General features: G+C 32.5%; 1 protein-coding gene across 1 annotated transcript; it reads left to right on the top strand.

The window, feature by feature from the left end:
- Positions 1-656: 656 nt before the first annotated feature.
- On the top strand, positions 657-19,802 carry GEN1 (GEN1 Holliday junction 5' flap endonuclease). Its single transcript, XM_054566519.1, has 13 exons — positions 657-817; positions 1,472-1,658; positions 5,001-5,177; positions 6,326-6,436; positions 8,475-8,548; positions 10,662-10,753; positions 12,086-12,236; positions 12,534-12,570; positions 12,658-12,738; positions 13,690-13,820; positions 15,295-15,356; positions 17,880-18,020; positions 18,526-19,802. The coding sequence occupies exons 1-13, from the start codon at positions 657-659 to the stop codon at positions 19,800-19,802; spliced, it is 2,682 nt and encodes an 893-aa protein (XP_054422494.1).
- Positions 19,803-21,249: the final 1,447 nt, after the last annotated feature.

The following is a 21,249-nucleotide window of genomic DNA, read 5'->3' as shown; positions in this document are numbered from 1 at the left end:
CTTCATTAACCTCTTGTTTTTTTCTTTGGTTTGTTTGCTTGTTTTATGTGTCATTGCCTTTGTTTTGTTTCTCCTGATCATGATAGAGGCTGGTCCTCTTCCCTCTTTAGGCATGGAAATCAAGGAGTAGAGAAGGTAAATAATGATTTACAGCATCCATGTTTTTCCACCTAGCTTGTGTTAGCTGGAACAAAGCCAATTATCTTTTTTTTTGTAATTTTTTCTTTTATTTGATAAATTCCATGCAATATTCAGGTAATCATGTGAAAAATTTTATTCTCAGTCACTGCTAAAGAGGACATAGAAGAGGAAAGAATGAGGAGGGACGAGGGGACCATTGACATTTAAGTTACATTAAATTTAAAGGTAACTTTTTCAGTACTGTAGAGAAACCGATATTTGATGGCACACAAATCACTTTAATTTGTTATTGCCATCACCATTTTGTAGCCAGTGTGTCATTTACCACCATTTTTAATGTTTTAGGTGTTCTTGGTTCATTCCAAAAAGCTGACTAAATGAAAGAAATAAGGAGGATCCTCTATTTATTTATTATTCTTAACTAGCTTGTAGTATATTGTTTGAATTCCTGATGTGAGCTTCTGTGTCCTTTGACAATTTTTGAAAAGTGTGTCAAATAACTGCAGATAACCAGAATGGGAGTGAATGACTTGTGGCAAATTCTGGAACCTGTTAAACAACATATTCACTTGAATAGTCTTGGTGGGAAAACCATTGCTGTTGATCTGAGCCTTTGGGTATGTGAAGCACAGACAGTCAAAAAAATGATTGGAACCGTCACAAAGCCCCACCTCAGGTATAGTAAAAGCTCTTAGACTACAAATATCTGATTGCACACAAGCAGCTGATGTCTGGGTTTGGAGACTTTAAAGTATATTAACATGTCTAGATCTGCCATCTCCATATTGATGACTCAAAAATTTGTACCTCGTACTTTCTGAGCTCCAGACTCACATACCTAGCTGCCTACTTGACATGTCCACTTGGATGTTTCAGAGACTGGAAGGCAGAAATTTGGGAGCCATTCTCTCCTTGTTTTACCTCGCCCCATGTCCAATCTGTCAGGAAGCCTTGCCAGTTCTCCTTCCAAAATATACTTTTGTGTTTGTTCATAAACTTCTCTCGATGGGCAGAGAGGTACCACCTCTATGTATGCCAACATCATCTCTCATCTGCACTGCTGGGATGACAACTGGCTTCCCTCCCTCCATTCTTAGCCCCCTACTTCTCCAAACCACTTTCCACATAGCAATTAAAATAATCATAAATCCCCCTTGCTTAGAAACATTCAGTTGTTTCTCAGTCCAGTGAAAATAAAATATGAATAAAATATTATGGCATATAACCTTTTCGATACTAGCCTAATGTTCTTGCCATTAATGTCATACTGCTATGCTGACTTTTGCTATAATATATGATGATTAATATATTACTAATTTTTGTATTTCAGGAACTTATTTTTTCGTATCTCACATTTAACACTAATGGATGTAAAATTGGTATTTGTTATGGAAGGGGAACCCCCAAAGTTGAAAGCTGATGTCATAAATAAGAGGAATCAGACTCGATATGGGCATTCTGGAAAAACATGGTCTCAGAAGACAGGGAGATCACACTTTAAATCAGTGTTAAGAGAGGTGAGCATTTGGATCTGATTTAATTCTGATTTGAATTAGAACATTTTACTTTGGTAAAGATTATTATACAATTATCTTTAATACTCACTAGCCTTATTGTATACAGAAGGCTGCTGTGGATGGAGAAGAGAGTTTATATTTTGGAGTAAAACTGACCCAAGTTCAAGTCCTGGTTCTGGCATCTTGAAACTCTAAGGTGTTCTGCAAGATTTTTAATTTATATCTGCCTCATTTCCTATTCAAAATGAGGATAATAATGGTTTGCAGGGCTGTGGTAAGAACTAGAGAAAATATCTAAATATATCTAAATATAATATCTAAAGCAACTAGTACATAGTGGGGACTTGATACATGTTATCCTTTATAACATCTTTACCATTTAAAGAATTCCCAGAACAGAAATCTCACTAATTCAAACTTCACTCATTTAAGATTGATGGTTGTTCATATATTAAATACACATTTGTTTTTCCTTGGGGCTTTGTAATTTTTAAAAGTACTGGTTGTTATATTTTAACATATTTATATATTATAAAAATGTTACATATTTTTATAAAAGTAAGAAATTATCCATAAAATAAAATATATTATTAAAACAATAGGAAGCTATTATTATTTTGTCTCCTTCTGAATGTATATATTTTTAAAACTTGCCATGATAGTGGCATAAATAATTTTTGTCTTGGATTTTTCAGTTAATGGATCGTATCCATACTTCCCTGTGGCCGCATTCTGTTGTAAACTGTATGAGGCTACATGTATGAGGCTATAAAATCATTCCCCAGGATTGTATATATTATTTATTTTCCAGCTCTTCTATTATATGTGAAATTATGATGAACATTTTTTTGTGTACCTAGCTTTTTCTTGTGATTTGGGATTTTAAAATAAAATTACTGAAAGTGGGATAGATAGACCAAAGTTTAGGAATGATTTTATAGCTATTGCCAATTACTTTCCACCAATATAGATACAAGTAATTTCAGTACACCTACAAGAACACTGAATGAATAAGGTTTACCTTTGTGTTACTTAGTAATCAAAATTGAAGATACTTGTTGCTATAATACATATAAATACATAATTAATATGTATTGGTCTTTTAATGGTGACATTAAACATTTAACCTAGTTTTAGTCCCTCAGTAGATAGTGGCCATCATGTCTTTGCCTCAGTTATCTCTTGAGGTTTTAATTGTTTTTTTCTTGTTGTTCAAGTTCTTTATATATTAAGTATATAAACTTTCTATCAGATTTGCTTATAATTCATATCCCTTTTTTCTTTTTAATTTTGACTAAAAATTTTATTTCTTTTAAAAAGGCATTTAATAAATTAATAATCATTTCCTCCTGATATTTATTCTTAGGTGATTTTTTAAAAAATAGTTTTTAATCAGTGATTATTCCTCCTTAATAACTCTTGATAGTTGGAGAGAATATCTGTACTGGATTCTTGTAATTTTTTATATAATACCAGTTATTGGAAATAACCATGTTCCACTTACGTAGAGCATTAAAAACCCAGTTTGAAGCAAAAACATGTCCATCTCCTTTTGAGAAAATTGCTCCATTCCTATTTCTTTATTGCAGTAATTGAGCTGTTCTTAGGCATTTGTTCAGTTTACTTGTCCATTATTCATTTTCATATTTCCATCCCCTCACTTACTAGGCCCTGCTTCCTCCTAATTCATGGCCAACTTTTAGGTATAAGCACAAAAAGCACAAATTAGTCTTCTTCCCATACCACCTTTACCCTACATGACAGAGGCTTGGGGTGCAGAAATTTACAACCAGCCTTATCACAAATTCTATGCTGGTTTTTGAAGAGAGTTGGAATGACAAATGGCACAGGAATCTGAAATGACTTTTCAAACTCTTTTGTTTATTATAAAGGATACTTCCTGTCTGGAGGAAGGTCAAAGCAACTGTGATGTTATAATAAAGCAGTATCTCTAACAGAACTGTTTCCTAAAAAATAACCTTTTTGTCGACATAATACTTTGTCCTTTTGAACCTTGGCCACACTGGGCAACATCCAGCAGAGGTTTTCTTTTGTGATACAGCGTGCAAGCAATTGATCAGTCAAAGCAAAAGAGATGGTATTTATTCTATCAGTCTCTACAAACTAAGTGGCTTTGTTTCTTCACCCTACCCAGTATTCCCCACTGACAGAATTTGAGAATTTACATGACAAGAAGGAATACACTAGGCTAAAAGACTACATACACTCAATTGGGTTAAATAAACTCAATAATTCATAAACTCAGAGAGGAATATTTATGCATCAACAAATTAATAGGAACATCCTGTACAGACATGTGACTTCCAAGGAACACGCCAACAACTGACCACTCTGGTTTCCCACGATCTGAGAGTTTCATTATACAGAAGAGAGGATATGAGGAAAAGAAGAGAACTTTAAGGCCTCAGACCAAAATTGTGTAATAGCATCTTCTTTAGGAGACTTCATAATAGGTTGACCCATCATAAGAGAAGAATTTTTGTAGTTTTACACATGCAAATCTTAATGAAATTAATTATTAATCAATTAAAGATATTTCCAGAGTCTTGAAATACCATTGAGCAAAACAATGAACATTGAACATTCATTACTTTTTTAAAGTAATTTTTAAATTTTCAAAATTGAATATGGATTACTTCTTAAACAACATTAAAAATGTTTAACTTTTTATAACAGTTTTAAAACAACACAAAAGTAATCCATCATCAAACTTAGTTATTAGCTCTTCGCCAATCTTGTTTCATCTATTCTCCCCTCCCCCTATTTTCACGCTTTCTTGAAGCAAATCCCAGATACAATATTGTTTCACTCAATATTTCAGTATCTGTGTCTAAAAGATAAGGACTGTTAAACAATATATAAAAACAACCACAACAAAATTTTTGTTATCACACATAAAAGTTCAGCAATCATTCTTTAATCTCAGTAGTATTCAGTGTTCAAATTTCCAATTGTTCCTGAAGCATTATAATTTGTAAAACACCTAAATAGCTACTCGTAATATTTGTAATATAGAAAAGTAAATTAAACACTAAAAAAATAAAAGCAATAAAAATGTTCTCTGAACCCTGGTCAGGTAGCTCAGTTGGTTGGAGCATCCTCCCAACAACCAAAAGGTTGCAGGTTCGATCCTGGGTCAGAGTTATGGGTCTGGCACACAAGGGAGGCAACCAGTCAATCTTTCTCACACTGGTTTCTCTCTCCTTCCACTGTGCCCCCCGCCCTTCCTCTCTAAAATCAGTAAAGAAATCTTTAAGTGAGAATTTGATTTTAAAAAATAAAAATGTTCTTCGATTTCTGGCATCTGCTTTTTCTTTTCAGTGTCTTGAATTGCTGGAATGCTTAGGCATTCCCTGGGTCCAGGCTGCTGGGGAGGCTGAGGCCATGTGCGCGTACCTCAATGCCCACGGTTATGTGGACGGCTGCCTCACCAATGATGGGGATGCTTTCCTTTATGGCGCCCAGACTGTCTACAGGAATTTCACTATGAATACCAAGGTATGTTTTTCTTTTTGTCAGCTTTTGTTTTACAAACTAATTTTAAAAGGGATTATTAAATGATTAAATGAAAAAAATGCATGTAAAGTGTTTACCATAATGCCTGGCACATAGCAATAGCTAAATAAATGCTTACTGTTAGCGTTACCACATAGTTTGTTCTCTCTTAAATCAGTGGATTTCTCCCCTGAGGGCTTGACATGTTTCACATGCTTTGAATCAATTTTAACAATATATTATAAAACTGCATATGAAATTTATTGCTTTGACCTAGAATTTCTACTTTTAGTATTATATTCTCAAAAACATCTCCAAATATGCTAGGAAAGATATACAAGGATGTTATTTGCAGCATTGTTAATAATTACAAAAATTGGATGACCCAAATGTCCTTTGATAGGAAACAATAAATACTGCATGGATCTCAGCTAGAGAGGTACTACTAGGGGACATTTTGGTTGTAAATATTCCAGGTTGGGCATGGGAGACTACAGGCTTTTGGTGGATTGGAGCCAAGAAAGCTAATCCTCTTGTCAGTCAATTCTCTTATCTCCAAAATTGCTAAGAGCGCCCTGTAGAGAAACTCTGCCTCAGAGTGCACATAATATAAGAGGAAGCAGTTATTAAAACCATATGTATTACTCACATTAAAGATATCCAGATATATTAGTGGGTAAAAATGTTGCCAAACAGTTACTTTATGTAATCCTGTTTTTACTTAAAATATAGTTAATAATGAATATTTGTATATGTGTGGTAAAGAAAAGGTTTTTTAGAAGAATATGCAGCACATTAGTCAGAGTGTTAACTTGAGATGGTGCAATTACAGGTAATACTTTCAGTAAAATACATTTTACAGGGTTTAATTTTGTAAGGTGAAAATCTACTTTTGTATACATCAAAAAGCATTAGAGAGGGACAAAATGAATACTATAATTTTTAAGCCATTTTTGAAGCTGTGGCTTTATTTCCAGATGTTGAAGTGTTAGATTCTGTGAAGATTCTGGTGATCAGGATAATTTCCCTATTTAAACTTGTAGGAATAATGAAACATCTAAAGACACCTTCAGCACATATTTTTTTGCAGTGCTGTTTAATGTATAAATATTTACTTGTTGAAGATTAAACAAATCTGTACTTTCTTCTAGGACCCTCATGTTGACTGTTACACAACATCATCTATCAAGAGTCAACTAGGTTTGGATAGAGATGCTCTGGTTGGATTAGCAATACTACTTGGCTGTGATTATCTTCCAAAGGTGCACTAAAATTGTATTCATTTACTATTCATAGTGTGGGTTTTTTCAATACCTTACAATCTGCATAATTATGAATATAATATGGTTATACGATTAGGAATCTAATTTGTAATTATAGGCATTATAAACTATTCAATAACAAAAATAATCAGCATTTCAAGTGGCATTAAAAAGCTGGCCCATTGTGGCACTGAATGTTGTAAATGAGAATAGAGTAATAGCTATTATCATGGCTTAAATCTCAGTAAAGCATTGCTCTAGATTAACATTGAAGTTCAGCCACCTTTTTAAAGAAATAAAGGAATTACTCTTTTCTTGTATCGTGCCAATGTTAGTTTCTATCACTGTTTTGTCTATTTTTTGGTTTCCATTCTTTAGCTTTCCAGCTGTGCACATGCTCAGTGTTATTTCTGTTGCTAGGCTACATGATTATTGGGGTAAGCCATTCATCCTTCCATGCATCTTAGCATTACATTCAGTTTTGTTCATGAAAATCTTTCATTTGTACCTTAAGATGCACAATATAGTACTCTGTAACAAATAGGTTAATAAGTGAGTGGAGAATTACAAATTATGAGGGTAACTCCATTTTTGTATATCCTATTTAAAAATTTAAAATGACTTGTATTTTATGAGCTCTTATTATGTAGTCCCATTGTTATGTCCCTACTGATCATCCCTGCATTCTTACTGAATCTCTCATTATACTATACTGTATACTCTATTCCCAAGAGGGAGGACATAAAATTTTTTTTTCTAGCTAGAGCCTAGGAAAGAGGAAAACATACCAGGGAAGTCAAATTATTAACCCTAATTTCTAACTGATGTCATCAGTGACCAGATAGAGAAATCAACTTTCTTTTTTTTTTTTTTTTTAAACTGGTAAGTAAAAGAAGCAGGAGAAAAGAAACTTCTAAATCATACAAAAAATAATTATTTTATTATAATTGCAATTCTGAAATAGAAAATTTCTTTTTTCTTTATGTAATTATATCTTAAAGACTAGAAACAGCCCAATGCTGACCGTAAGAAAAAATTGCAAACTCACAGAAACCAACTTCGGCTCAAGAGGTGTTACATTATGCATTAATCTTAGCTATTTTGAATATTTGTATCCTTTGTAATCAAAACTGCCTTCTATCTATATTGTTTTTAAGGATTGTTAAGACTATGTACTAACATGATTTGCCTTAGAAAAATTTAAGATGTAGCTAAATGCTAATAAAAAAAGGGTGATATCCAAAATATTTAGCAACTGGTATGCCAAAAACATAGGCTCATGGTTGCCCTCTGTTGTGCCATGTGCTATCATTTTAGTAGCGGGATCTTGATGGGTTGGGAAGGGGATACAGGTTAGAGGGAAGACCCTTTTGACAGCAGGCACTCAGGATGCTCGGGGAATATTTTTAAACTAGTATGCCTATCCCAGTGCACACTTGCTCTATAGCAGCCCTGCTTATAAGGACATACTCATAAACTTTTATAGGAACTGGAAGACTAAAACCAGAAATTGTCATGCGAATATACATTTATTGGGTTGGAGCTTGTTTTAATTCTCTTAAGTTATTAATGTCAGGGGTTAACTTGGAACTTTCTTTTGTTTTCTTTTAATGTCTAGATTTTTAAATATTAAATGTTCACATTAAATGATCGTGATTTTTCCTGATTACCAATATAACATAAAGTTAGGTCAAATTAAACTATTATCCAAATAATTAACAAAGAAAGTGAATGTCCTCTAAAATTCTGTTCCTTCTTCCTGTAACATAACACTGTCAGTGATTTGGTGTATAAACCCTCTGACTTTTTTCTTTGCATAGATTAATAATATAATTGTTACTTAATTTACAAATCTAGATCACACCATAGGCTATTCTGTAGTTTTCATCTTACACACAGCAATGTATCTTGTACATCTTTTCCTGTCATTAGGTAGTTACCTCATTCTTTCAGTTCTACATTCTGTTGGATGGACTTACTGTACTTTATTAATTTCCTAATGATTAACATTTGAATTTCTTTTCTCACTTTCTGAAAGGGGGTCCCTGGAGTTGGAAAAGAGCAAGCATTAAAACTTATACAGATTTTGAAAGGGCAGAGTTTACTTCAGAGGTAACTAAAAATTATTATTTTCTTGTGACATTAAGCTTTTATTCTTGTTGAATTTAATAGTGAATATTAAAAAAAAATTATGCTTTCCAAAAAAGAGGTTAGTATTTTTAAACTGATTTACATTTTTATTTGTAATTACTTACTTTTATTTATTCTAAAGTTTTCCAAAGAAAGGATGAGAGTATATATTCTAAACCATACTATATTTTTTTCAATATTATTAGCTCACAATAAACACAAGTAATAAAATATCAAATGTGTTTATTTATAACCATTGGCATTTGCCACGGGCTATTTTAGACTATTTGACCACCAAGTAAAGATAATATGACATTAAAGTAATTTTATATTTAAAATTATTTTTATTATAAAATTCTTTGACATTGTATTTTTATAAATGAAATGCTTGACATGTTATATATTCAGTAAGTAACACTACACATGATTAAAATTTTTACTTATCTACCCTTTCTTCTATAACCATACATTTAGTAACACATTAATTCAAGTTAATTCAGACTGTATAATTTAAAAATTCAAGACAGTTAAATATGGAATATATTGAAATTTATAAACTATGGTATTTAGTTTTGAAAGCATGTGAACTATATTTGACGAAAGCAGTGGTTTATAAAAATTAATATTAATGATGATAGAATAGAGTGAGTAAAGAAAACATGAGGATGCTGAAGACTTAAAGCAGCCTTGTCCTTTGAGTAGGTTTGAGATGGGGAGTGCATGGAAGGAAGCTAGTTGTAGAAATCAAAAAGGAATGACCATGGCAACAATTTCAAATCACTGTGCTCTTTCCTGTATACTTCTCTTTCAGCTATAAAGCTATTGATAAAGTTAAGACTTCAATAAATTCATTATTGCTATCAGTGATTACCGTGCCAAAACAGGGAATAAGGGTATACTTTGGCATGGAGATGAGTTCAGGAATTATTTGGGAATTGTGAAAAATAATACAAAGAAGGAAAAGCAAACAAATATGGTCCTTGGCTCACTACAGATCAACCTTATTGAAACAGTTCCAGCAAATTTGTAATTTTGACATTTTATTAAATGTTAGTCTTAACATTTGAAATTATATTTCTTGTTATAATTATATTGTTTTAATTATGATTAACTTAGACTGACTTTCCCCTTATTTATTATCTTTTGAAGCTCCATTATTTATCTAACAGCCAGCAGCAATTAATGCTAATTTTTAGCAAGCTTGTACTTGGTCTTGGTGGTATATGAGTTAGAAATTCCAAAAGCTAAATACTAACTCTCAGTGCTAGTTACCACACAGTAAACTGAAAAGATAATTTCTTTTTTATTAAACTTTAACTTCTGTAAGTAGAGGAACAATTCAGAACTTATGTTGTATGATAATGTTTAACTATCCTCTTGGTGGTTTTATGTTGACATGGAACTTTAGCCAAAAATTAACTTTTATTTAGTAGACATTTTAGCAGTAATATACATTTTCTCAAAATCTTTCATTAAACAGGTAATGTTTTTGCTGTTTGCATAAGAGATTAAGAAAATGACAATTTTAAATGATCTGGATTTTAAAACAGTTCTTACCGAGAAGCTTAATGTTTTGTTTAGTTTTATACTTTGCCCTTCACTCTTATTTTGATACACAGAGGTGTTGATGTACATGACTGTTTGTTTTATACTCTGGCACTTAGAAAAAATATTTTTAAAAAAATAGATGTATATGAATCATTCTCCTTACATGTATGCCTAAGTGAAGATTCTTTTTAAAAAAAGCCTCAATGGATATATGAACACACACATAACTCTTTCCTCTTCCTCTCTCGCCCCTCTCTGACAATCTTTCTCCTTCCCTGTTGCAATTCTTCTGTCCTTGAGGCACATTTAAAATTGAGGTACATAGATTAAGGATTTTACCAGGCTAGGCCAGCAACTTTAGCTACCATAAAAGGGAAAATAAGTTGGCAGGTGGAAGGGAACAGAATAACCTGGTATTTGAGAACATGACATTTTAGTCACCTTGGTTTTTTTGTTTATTAGTTTTTTCTATTTTTTTGGTTTTGATTTTTTGTTTGTTTTTTATTGTTCAATGCTTTTTTCTTTTTAAAACCATTTTCTTCTAAAGGTTCATTCAGTGGAATGAAAAATCTTGTTACTCTAATCAACAACCACTAGTTGCTAAAAAACCGGCCCATTGCTCTGTGTGTTCCCACCCAGGTAAGGAGACACCGGAAGTGGCCTCTTGGGGCATTAGCGATGAGTGCCCACTTTTTCATCCCTGTTATTATAGTTACATTTTACATTATCTTCCTCACTAGTTTGGGAATCCTCAGAGTTAGACGTTGTGTCACATATACATAGTAGGCACTCAGCAAGTATCGGTTGAATGAAGTAATGGGATGTAAATGATAAATATAGGATAAGTGCAGTTTCAAACTATGAATCCAAATTACTTAGATCTTAAAATTATGTTTTAATATAGAAATCCATTATTTCCATAAGGGGATTTATATTTCTGTAAGGGGAAAAATTATGCTAATAGTCTTAGGGGAAAATGGAATTGAAACTGTTTCTATATCAGTGATTTACATTTATGTACTTAAGTGATTCTTAATTGTCCCATAGTGCATTTTTATTGTGTAAAGACAGTGCCTGGAAACTAATTTCTAAAATGTGTTCATCATTATTGAAAGTAGCTTGGCTTCTTTTCATTTATTTTGGTAAAAATAAATAGATGTCACTGATGCATATTAGATTAGAAAGGTCTTTTGCTCTCAGGGGAGATTAAAAGACCATGTTAGCTCAACTTTTAAAAGAAGTTCTCCTTTATCTATTTGTCTTAATATGTTTTCATTAACATTGTTACATTATAGATGAAATCATGGAAGAAATAATTTTTTTATAATCATATTCCACCCTGTAGTTTCTTGATACCTTATAAATGACAATTTTAGGTCATATCAATTATGTAGGCTCTTCCATATTCTCAAAATAATGTTGAAAGTAATCATGCTTTCCTTTTAGAGGGATCTAGGGCCCCACACCTGTGCCGCAGTCATAATTTGTTCATGTTCCAGTCATAGTTTAAAAATAGTTATACAGGTAACTGAGAGCTAGACATTAGAGAAGGTAATTAACTGTCATATTCTTTTAATATTATAATTAAGGAAACCATTTCATGAGTTATTCTAGTAAGCAAATAATCTTTTTTAATGCTAATATTATAACCTACTTTTCCTGCATTTAGCTATCAAATTAATCACAGAGTTTTCCATTGTTGATTATTATGAATGTATAATTTCAAGTTACAAATTAACACTTTCAGATTGAAGAGGGATTTACAGAAACAAAGAACTGTCATGTGATAGTAGTAGCTTAGGATCTAGTTCACCCTAAGAATTACTATTGTGTGCATTAGCCTATTCAACCTAAATGAATTGAGACCCTCCTGTAAGCTAGGTGCTGTGCTAGGTGGTATTCATTTAAAGTGTATGTAGAAGATACCTCTAAAAAGCAGTGAAAATCATACTTTTTTGTATTTCCCTAAAGGTTCACCTAAGGATCATGAATGTAATGGATGCAAATTATGTCAAACTGATCGATACTGTGAACCACATGATTATGAATACTGTTGTCCTTGTGAATGGCACCAAACAGAGCATGATAGGCAACTGATTGCAGTAGAGAACAACATTAAGAAGTATGTTTCGTTTTTTAACTCATTCTTTTCTGGCATGACCTATTTTATAAACCCGTTGTTGAATTTTTTCCATATAACTTTTGTCCATATCTAAATCAGTAACATTTCACAAAATCCTTTTCTTGATTCTGTTAAAACATTAGGCTATCTCAGAAGATAGTCATTTAATAGTTATTCAAAGTGAAATTTGATGACTGGGATACTGTACAAGGACATTTTTCATTAAATAAGAGGAGACTGGATGAGATGGTTTTAGAGTCTGATTGTATTAATAACATATATATAATTTATTTTCAGAAAAGCTTGCAGTTGTGAGGGATTTCCATTCCATGAGGTAATAACTAATTACTCAAGTATGTTTATTTCAGAAGCTTTTTTAAAAGTTTGAAGTCTCAATTCCCATTTTCTTTTCTCTTGCTAGGTTATTCAAGAATTCCTTTTGAACAAGGATAAATTGGTGAAAGTAATCAGGTTCCAAAGACCTGATTTATTATTGTTTCAGGTATCTAAAAATAAGGTCTTTACAGTATGAAGTTGGATACTAGGAAGATAAGAAGGGATAATCACTTTGATTGGCCTGAGAGGAGATTTGAAACAGACTGCTTTGTTTTGACTGCCCATGTATTTTCCAGCATTTATTTCTATTTTCATTTCTTTGCTAGATAATAAAGCCATACTTTTCACACCATAAGACAAATTACAGTTATACTATTTATTAGAAAGCACTTTAAATACCTTGTACAGCTATATTGTATTCAGGGGTATGTTGGAGGAGAGGGGCTAATGACCAAAAATATGTCAGGATCAAGTACATATATTGTTATGAAAGATAGTGTAGTTTACAAGAGCATTATGATTTGTAATCAGTTACCTACAATTAAGTTGGAATAGCCTATCACTCACTCTATGACACTGGATATGAGTTATCCTCAAAATAGAAGTAATATTACTTATCTCATAAAGCTGCTATGAGGACTAAATGATTATTTATATTGACCCCTAATGGCCAGGGAAACAGTGACTCAGTAAATTAAAATTACTTGTTGCTTATTCCTATCAAGAACAGAAATAATAATGGTAACCAACATTTATTGAACATTTAAAATTTGCTATTTTAAATACACATTTCCTGTAATATCAGTCTTCATAATCTGTGAGCTAAGTTATGTTTTACAGATGGAAAAACTAAAGCTAAGAGGGATTAAGTAATTTACTCAACATCTAGGACATATCATTCTGGCATTCAAACCAAGAACCTTCATACTGAATTATTGTGCAATATTGCCTCCTTAGGAGGCTCATTGTTTATTCTGTGAATATTCTCAATGATACTATCTTAATGTTGATTCTGAAGGAGAAATATCATCTGAGTGCTGTTTGTCTCTAAAAGATGAAAAAATCTTGTTTTATTTTTGTTATACTTAACCTTGTTTTATTTTTATTATTTTTACAGAGATTTACTCTTGAAAAAATGGAATGGCCTTATCACTATGCATGTGAGAAATTGTTGGTACTTTTGACCCGCTATGACATGATAGAAAGAAAACTTGGTAGAAGGAACTCTAATCAACTACAGCCAGTTAGGTATGAATTGTATGAAGTTTCTGCGTTTTCATTTGAGTATCTTATGATCTAAAATTTTCCTCTTAATATCTTTATAAAGATGGAGGAAAAGTCTACTGGAATAATAAATGCTTATTCAGGGCTTACAGTCAAGATAACATAGTAAGTTCATTCTTTAACATACTTTTATGTTTCAAATGCAGTAATAATAGATTTTTAAAAGAAATAAATACAATAAAAAGATAGGCTTAAATAGATAACTATTTCAGGGGGTCATAAAGGGAACAAAAATGTAAAGTAAATAGAGGAACTGAAACTGAGAATTGGTGAATCTCAGTGAAAGGTATGTGAGTGATATTTTTACTATTCTTGCAACTTTTCTAAAGGTTCGAGACTTTCAAAATAAATATTTGGCGGACAGTATCAAAGAAAAAGAATAAACTACAAAGGAAAGACAACACACATCTTTCATAACAATAATAGTTGCCAGGAGATGATGGAATAATATTTCAAAGCTTTGAGTAGAAATAATTGGCAACATAGACATCATTAAAATATCATTTACTGATTGGTAAGACATTGTCAGACCTATGAAGACTAAGAGTTTACCACTCACAGATCCTCATTAAGAGACTCTTAGAGGATGTACTTCATTCAACAAGAAGAAAACTTAACCCAGAGGGAAGATGTAGGTAATAAATAGTGGTCATTATAAAAATTGGTAATACACATTTAGCTAATTTAATAAAATGATTAGAAAAAATATGTACATAAATATCTGCATAATGCTTGATGATTACAATTTGTTCAGAAACTAAAACTTCAAAGTATGCATGTAAACGTATACGGATAACCACTAAAACATTAGGAATACAATCTCTATCTTCCAAACCACTAGGAAAATAAAACTATCAAACCAAAAGAATATAGAAAGAGGAAGGGGGAAATAGCAAAGAAAAAGCTTGGTAACAGAAAACACAAAGTAAGAAATATGAATGAGTCCCACTATGTTAGTAATCACAATAAATGTAAGCAGACTAAATTAATGTATTAAAAAATATTATATTGGATAAGTAAATAAAATTCAGAAATAATTCTCCTTATAGGACATGTGCAGAATAAAACTACACAAACCTTGAAAATAAAGAGATTAAAAAGTTTATGGGCAAATATTTGCCAAAGTGATGGTAGCAAAATTAACAGAAATAAAATAGGCTTTAAAACAAAAAGTTTTATGGATAAGTGGTATACTGAATAGTAATGAAAGGAACAACGTAGTCATAAGATCTAATAGTTATTAGCTCTATATACCTGACAATAACATTATTTTTTTAATAAATTAGCTGAAGAATAACTATGTGGTAATTCCTTATAATACTTTTAAAATATTATAAAGATAGAATAAAAATCAATGGAAACAATTATTCAGTCTATAAATTAAAAACTCACAAATAACTCATGCACTTGAACCTTATTAGATGAATTTATTTTTCAGAATTGTTAAAAACCGGATCAAAAATGGAGTTCATTGCTTTGAAGTAGAGTGGGAAAAGCCTGGTATGTATTCAGTTTAAGCAAAGTTTATCCCATTTAACCATATATGTTTAGCAAATATTGTACACATGTGTAAAACATACATATGTATATAAAAAATAGAGAAGAAACATGTACCCAGTATTAATTTCAGAGTCTACTTATGCTGTTTAAATAGGCTTTGACTAATAGTAAAGATGAAATTCTTTGCCGTGGCTGGCTGGCTGGCTGGCTGGCTGGTTCGGTTGTTGGAGTGTCATCCGGGACACCGAAAAGGCTGGGGGTCTGACCCTGCATCGGGACTCATAGAGGAGGCAGGCAGTCGGTGTTTCTCACTGGGTGTCTGTCTCTGTCATGTGTGAGCGCTCCTCTTCTCTCTCTAAAATCAATGGATATATCCTCTGGTGAGGATTAAAGAAAAAAATAGGAAAAACTAATTTTATTTTAATGTTTTGGTTTATATTTCTCAAGAAAATGCTGCTACAATCAGTCTGCTCATTGGATTTCATTGTGTAGCTGGGTCTAAAGAAATCAAGGTTGCTGGAAGGCACTGGGAGTGTTCTGCCTCCCCTTTCCTTACTCTGTAGTTTTCACAGGAATTTATAGTTGTCAACTTAATTTTATTTTGCTACAGACCGAAAGACAGTGAACTCTTTGAATTAGTGCCGAAACTGAAGGCAAGAAGAGCACAAAATATTTAAATGGAAAGTAATTACAAATTCATTTCTATCTGGCATTGAGATTAGATTGTATGATTATAGGTAAATGAGTGAGAGAGTATATTTGTCAGTGAAGATTTAAGTTATAGGTAACTTTAAAGAATGAAATTAATAAACAATTAGATAAACTGTTCTGAGCAATAAAAGGAAAATAGAAAGTTGAAGAATTTTGAGAACTGTTTAGGAACACTTCCACCCACTGTAGTGCATTTCATTAACCTAGTGTGGCTGGGCAGATCTCTTTCTAGAACTGAGTACCGTGTGCCTTCTCTCACTTATCCTTGTGGGAGCTAGCCTTTAGCGAGAGAATGTACTTTAAATTCACCTGTTTCCATTGTTTCCACTTTATTATTTTTTAAATATTTAATTTATTTATTCTTAGAGTAGAAGGGAGCGAGAAACAGAGGGAGAGAAACATCGATGTGTGAGAGAAACACCTATTGGTTGCCTCTCACAACCCAGGCATGCGCCCTGACCAGGAATCAAACTGGCAACCTTTCGTTTTGTGAGATGACGCCCAACCGACTGAGCTATACCAGTCAGGGCCATTGTTTCTGCTTTAAACTCACCAACTGATATTTTCATTAGAGTTTGGCTTCTCGTGCAGTTTTGCCCTCGTATAGGATAAATGCAAAAATCTAGTCTGCTACTTATATATCTTACTGTCAGTTTAGATATAAGCGTTCTCATTTTCATTTATCAGCTGCTTCTGAGTAACGAAGCCTAGGTATATCTTCAAAAGATTGATAACCTCTGGAAAATAGTACAGTGGACACCCCTTAACTGTGGTTGCACTTTCTGTGGTTTCAGCTTCCAGCAGTCAATCATAGTTTAAATCAAGAAGCCCAGATATACACAACTCAAAAGTTTTAAATTACATGCCTTTCTGATGAAATCTGCTTTCCAGTTCTGTCCTGCCTGGATATGAATCATCCCTTTCTCCACTGTATCCGTGCTGTATTTGCAACCCACCCGTTAGTCACTTTGTAGCCATCTCAGTCATCAGATCCATGTCGCAGTATTGCAGTAGTTGTGTTCAAGTAACCCTCATCTTACTTAACAGTGGCCACAATGTGCAAGAGTAGTGATGCTGGCGATTTGGATTTGCCACAGAGAAGCTTTAGAGTACTTTCTCTAAGTGAAACATGCTACAATAAGATATCTTGAGAGAGAAAAAGACCACATTCATGTAACTTTAAATATAGTGTGTTTTTATAATTGTTCTATTTTATTAGTAGTTATTGTTGTTAATCTCTTACTGTGCCCATTTATAAATTAAGCTTTTTCGTAAGTATGTGTTTAGGAAAAAACATAGTATCTATGGGGTTCAATGCTATTCATGGTTTCAGGGATCCACTGGGGTCTCGGCTTGTACCCCCGTGGTTAAAGGAAACTACTGTAATATTTTTGATGACCCTATCAGTCCTTTTCTGCTGAGAAGCCACCACTATAAAAAGTTAATATTGAAATCTTAGGCAACTGTCTATTCCTGTTCTTTATCTGGAATCTTAACACTTGTATACTAAACTAAAACCAACTAGCCTTATCTAAACAAAGATTTTTATCCTGTGAGCTGCTTCTGCTGCTGTCTCTGAAGCAGGAGAATTTAAAGTTCTAATTTAAAAGTAATCTCCTTCCAGCTTTTTCAGACAGAAGAAAATCAATGCTGTACTAGAATCAACAGATTATTAGACGAGAGATGTTGTAAAGCAAGATTTGCAATGAATCATCCATTGACTTAGTTTACCTAGTAAACTTAGTGACCTGGGAAAACTGAATTTTTAAAATCTGTAATTAAGGCTGGTTTACTGTATTTTTAATCTTTTAGAACATTATGCTTTGGAAGATAAAAATGGAGAATTAGTTCTACAAACAATAGAAGAAGAATCATTATTTGAAGCAGCTTTTCCAGAGATTGTTGCTGTTTACCAAAAACAAAAGTTAGAAGTTAAAAGAAAGAAAAAGGAAAGTAAGTATCTCATTTAATCTCTATTTATGCCACACACAGATGTTGTAGAAGATCTCTCTGTTCTATTTGAATCTCTATTGTCTTAAGTTTTGCTGAAATTTCTACAAAAGAGTAAGATTGTACACCTGTTTCTTTGTCCTAATGTACTTTTAAAGCTGAAGAACCAGATTAAACTCTTCTGATCTGTGTCTGATAACTTGTGTTAATAATAGTAATTATATTAACTACTTATTGAGCAACTAGTATATGTAATGTATTTTGGATTATAAATACCTTTTCTTTATTTTCTAGAACTTGGTGAGGAAAAGAATTTGATTATAACATTGTTTCCAAGAGAAAATATTTTGATATATTTTGTTCATAATTACTTACAGTTTCCAGGAATGCACTGAGACAAAAACGCAAAAATTGCTTATACAGATTTCAATCTGAACTCTTTAGTTTACTTGTTTACTCAAGTAAAATAAAACAGATTTTACTTATATTGTATTTTTTTCCTTTTCAGGCATGAGAACTAAGCCTAAAGAAAACAATCTGCCAGAGGCATATGATACAAGTTTTCAGTCACTCATAACTTTAAAACCCACATGTGAAATCTCTTCTGAACAAAATTCCCAGCTAAATTTGGAAACTTTCCCTGGTTCTGCATTACCCCAGGAATTTATTTCTGCGTCATCAGATAGCTTGCCTTTATCTGCAGATGCTCTCCATTTGAACACACAAGAACATTTTGTATCTTCTTCAAGACCTTTGGCTATACAGCAAATGAAAGCTGTCAGGAAGTCTCTGGTTTCAGAATCTAGTCAACCAAATAGCTCATTCCACAATGTGTCGACGGTTGCTGATCTACACTTGAGCACCATTGATTGGGAAGGAACTTCTTTTAGTAATTCTCCAGTTATTCCAAGGAACTCTTGCTCTCACGGTTTAAAATCAAAACTTCAAACCACCATCCCTGATAGCTTGAAAACTATGCCAGGAGAATTGTCATGTGATAAAGTGTTGGATTGGGATCTTCGAAAAACTAATCCTGAAGAGCATCTACTTTCTGGTATTACTGATTTACATCTTCAGGATTTGCCTTTAAAGGAACGAATACTTACTAAATCATCACAACCTAAGGATAATGTACAACCAGATACGGACCTGAGAACTTCATCTCTACTCGCAGTAAAAGAATCTTGTATTGACAACAGTAGTTCTGATTATCCATCACATATTTCAGAGGATCTTCTAGGAATTTATTTGCAAAATGAATCTAGGTACTATGAAGTTCTAAAAGAATACCAGCTATTTCAAGAAAACTATAAAGTGAATACTTTACCTCATTCTGTCAAAAACATGATAGTAAAGACCTCTAATATTAGGGCTGAACCACCAAATACTCCTTTCGATCATAGTAGAAAAGTTGACTTGAAAACCACTCAGAAAATTGTAATGAGGAAAAGTGTTTGCCTTGACAGATATTCCTCTGATGAAGAAAGTATGCCAGGGTTTGGGAAAGCTAAGTATGCACATGAAAAAATGAAGCAGAGCTTTCAGAAACGTAAACCAGCTCAATTCAAGAAAAATGATACCAACAAATTGATACAGGTTAAAGGAACTGAACAGTATGTCCAGGCTTATAAAACAGCTGGAAATGAAGAAAAATATTCCCTAGAGGCAGCAAAAGGTTCTCTGAACTTTTTACAGTGTCAAAAGGAAAAAGATGACGCCAGTACTTATCTGGATAGCCCTCTTCCTTTATGTCAGAGGTTAAAACTGAGGTTCCAAAACACTTGAAATGAAATTTAAAATGTTTAAGAGTAACTTAGAATTCTAGTATCAGCATTAGCAGAGACAGAGGGAAGGTGTCTAGTTAATGTTTGGCAGAAAAATATAATGCGGTTCTGTATATCAAGAGATACTTTTGCCATTTTAATCAAAAAGTGGGGGGAAGGCAGAGACAAATGTATTTGAAAAAATTTAAAAATAAAAAAGACAATTATATTTATGATTACATATATACATATATATATATGTATATATGTAATTTTAAACAGTTGCCTCAAATTTCCATTTTAAAAGGTGATCCTTGTGGTGAAAACAGTAATGTGTATTTTTAAAATATACTTTCGCCATTTTGTATATTTTTATTGACTATTCTTTAGTCATAGCTTTAAAGTGTTAATATAGTACTAGACAGAGTAAATGCTTTATCTCTGTGCTCACTTTTACTCATTTCTTGCACATGCCTCTGAAGTATTTGTTTATATTTCATCTTGCTCCCAAGAGGATAACTCTTTATAATTGTCTATGATCTTGCAATGTCTTCCATTGTGACTTTTATGAGTGTTATATTTTCTCTCCATATGAAGATACTTTTAGTATGCCCATGCAGTTTTGGTAACTTTATTGTCTTTTGTGAGGAGAAAAATGGAAAAGGAGGAAGATGATCAATATATGTAGTAAAAATCATGGTTGTAATGCTGAATAAATTAAGGAAAGCTACCTTTTACATATCTCGAGAAGTTAACAGGTATGCCAAATGGAAAAAGATTGTTAAAATAGAGTGTATAATCTGAAGAGAATTAGAAATTTGCTCAGGATCACATAGCAAATTAATAATGATGTGGGAATCAAATTTCTTGCCTCCTAATTTCTTGGAGTTTTTTTACTGTTTTTTCTTCTATAGCACTTTCTTCTTTCCCTTTTGTTTTGAAAATGAATCAATATAATGTTGAGTTCAACATCTCCAAGTATTAAGTTGTGCATTAATTCATTTATCACTCAAAAAACCTAGAGGTAATCGGATTGGAAAGGAAAAAGTAAAACTGTCACTATTTGCACATGACAAGATTTTGCATATAAAAAATCTAAGGAATCCAATACTAGGTCTGAAAAATGAGTTCAAGATTGCAGGATATGAGATCAATATACAGACATCAATTGTAATTCTATACATCTTCAGTGAATAATACTAAATGAAGTTAAGAAAATGCTGTTTACTATAGCACTAAAAGTAATAAAGTACTTTGGAATAAATGTAACAAAAAAAGTACAAAATTTATACTCTTAAAAACAACAAAAGTAATTTTGAATGAAAAATTTTAAAACCTTAAATGGAAAGACATCCCATGTTCATGGATTTGAAGACTTGATATTAAGATGGAAAACTAATTTATAGATTCAACAGAATCCCCATCAACTCCAGCTGATTTCTTTGCAGAAACTGACAAGCTGATTCTAA

The sequence above is a fragment of the Pteronotus mesoamericanus genome, unplaced genomic scaffold, assembly GCF_021234165.1.
Source record: "Pteronotus mesoamericanus isolate MK-2021 breed Mesoamerican mustached bat unplaced genomic scaffold, CSHL_Meso_final contig_101, whole genome shotgun sequence".
Taxonomy (NCBI): Eukaryota; Metazoa; Chordata; class Mammalia; order Chiroptera; family Mormoopidae; genus Pteronotus; species Pteronotus mesoamericanus.
Note: the sequence above shows the minus strand (reverse complement) of the source record. Positions and strands in the feature narration are given on the sequence as shown.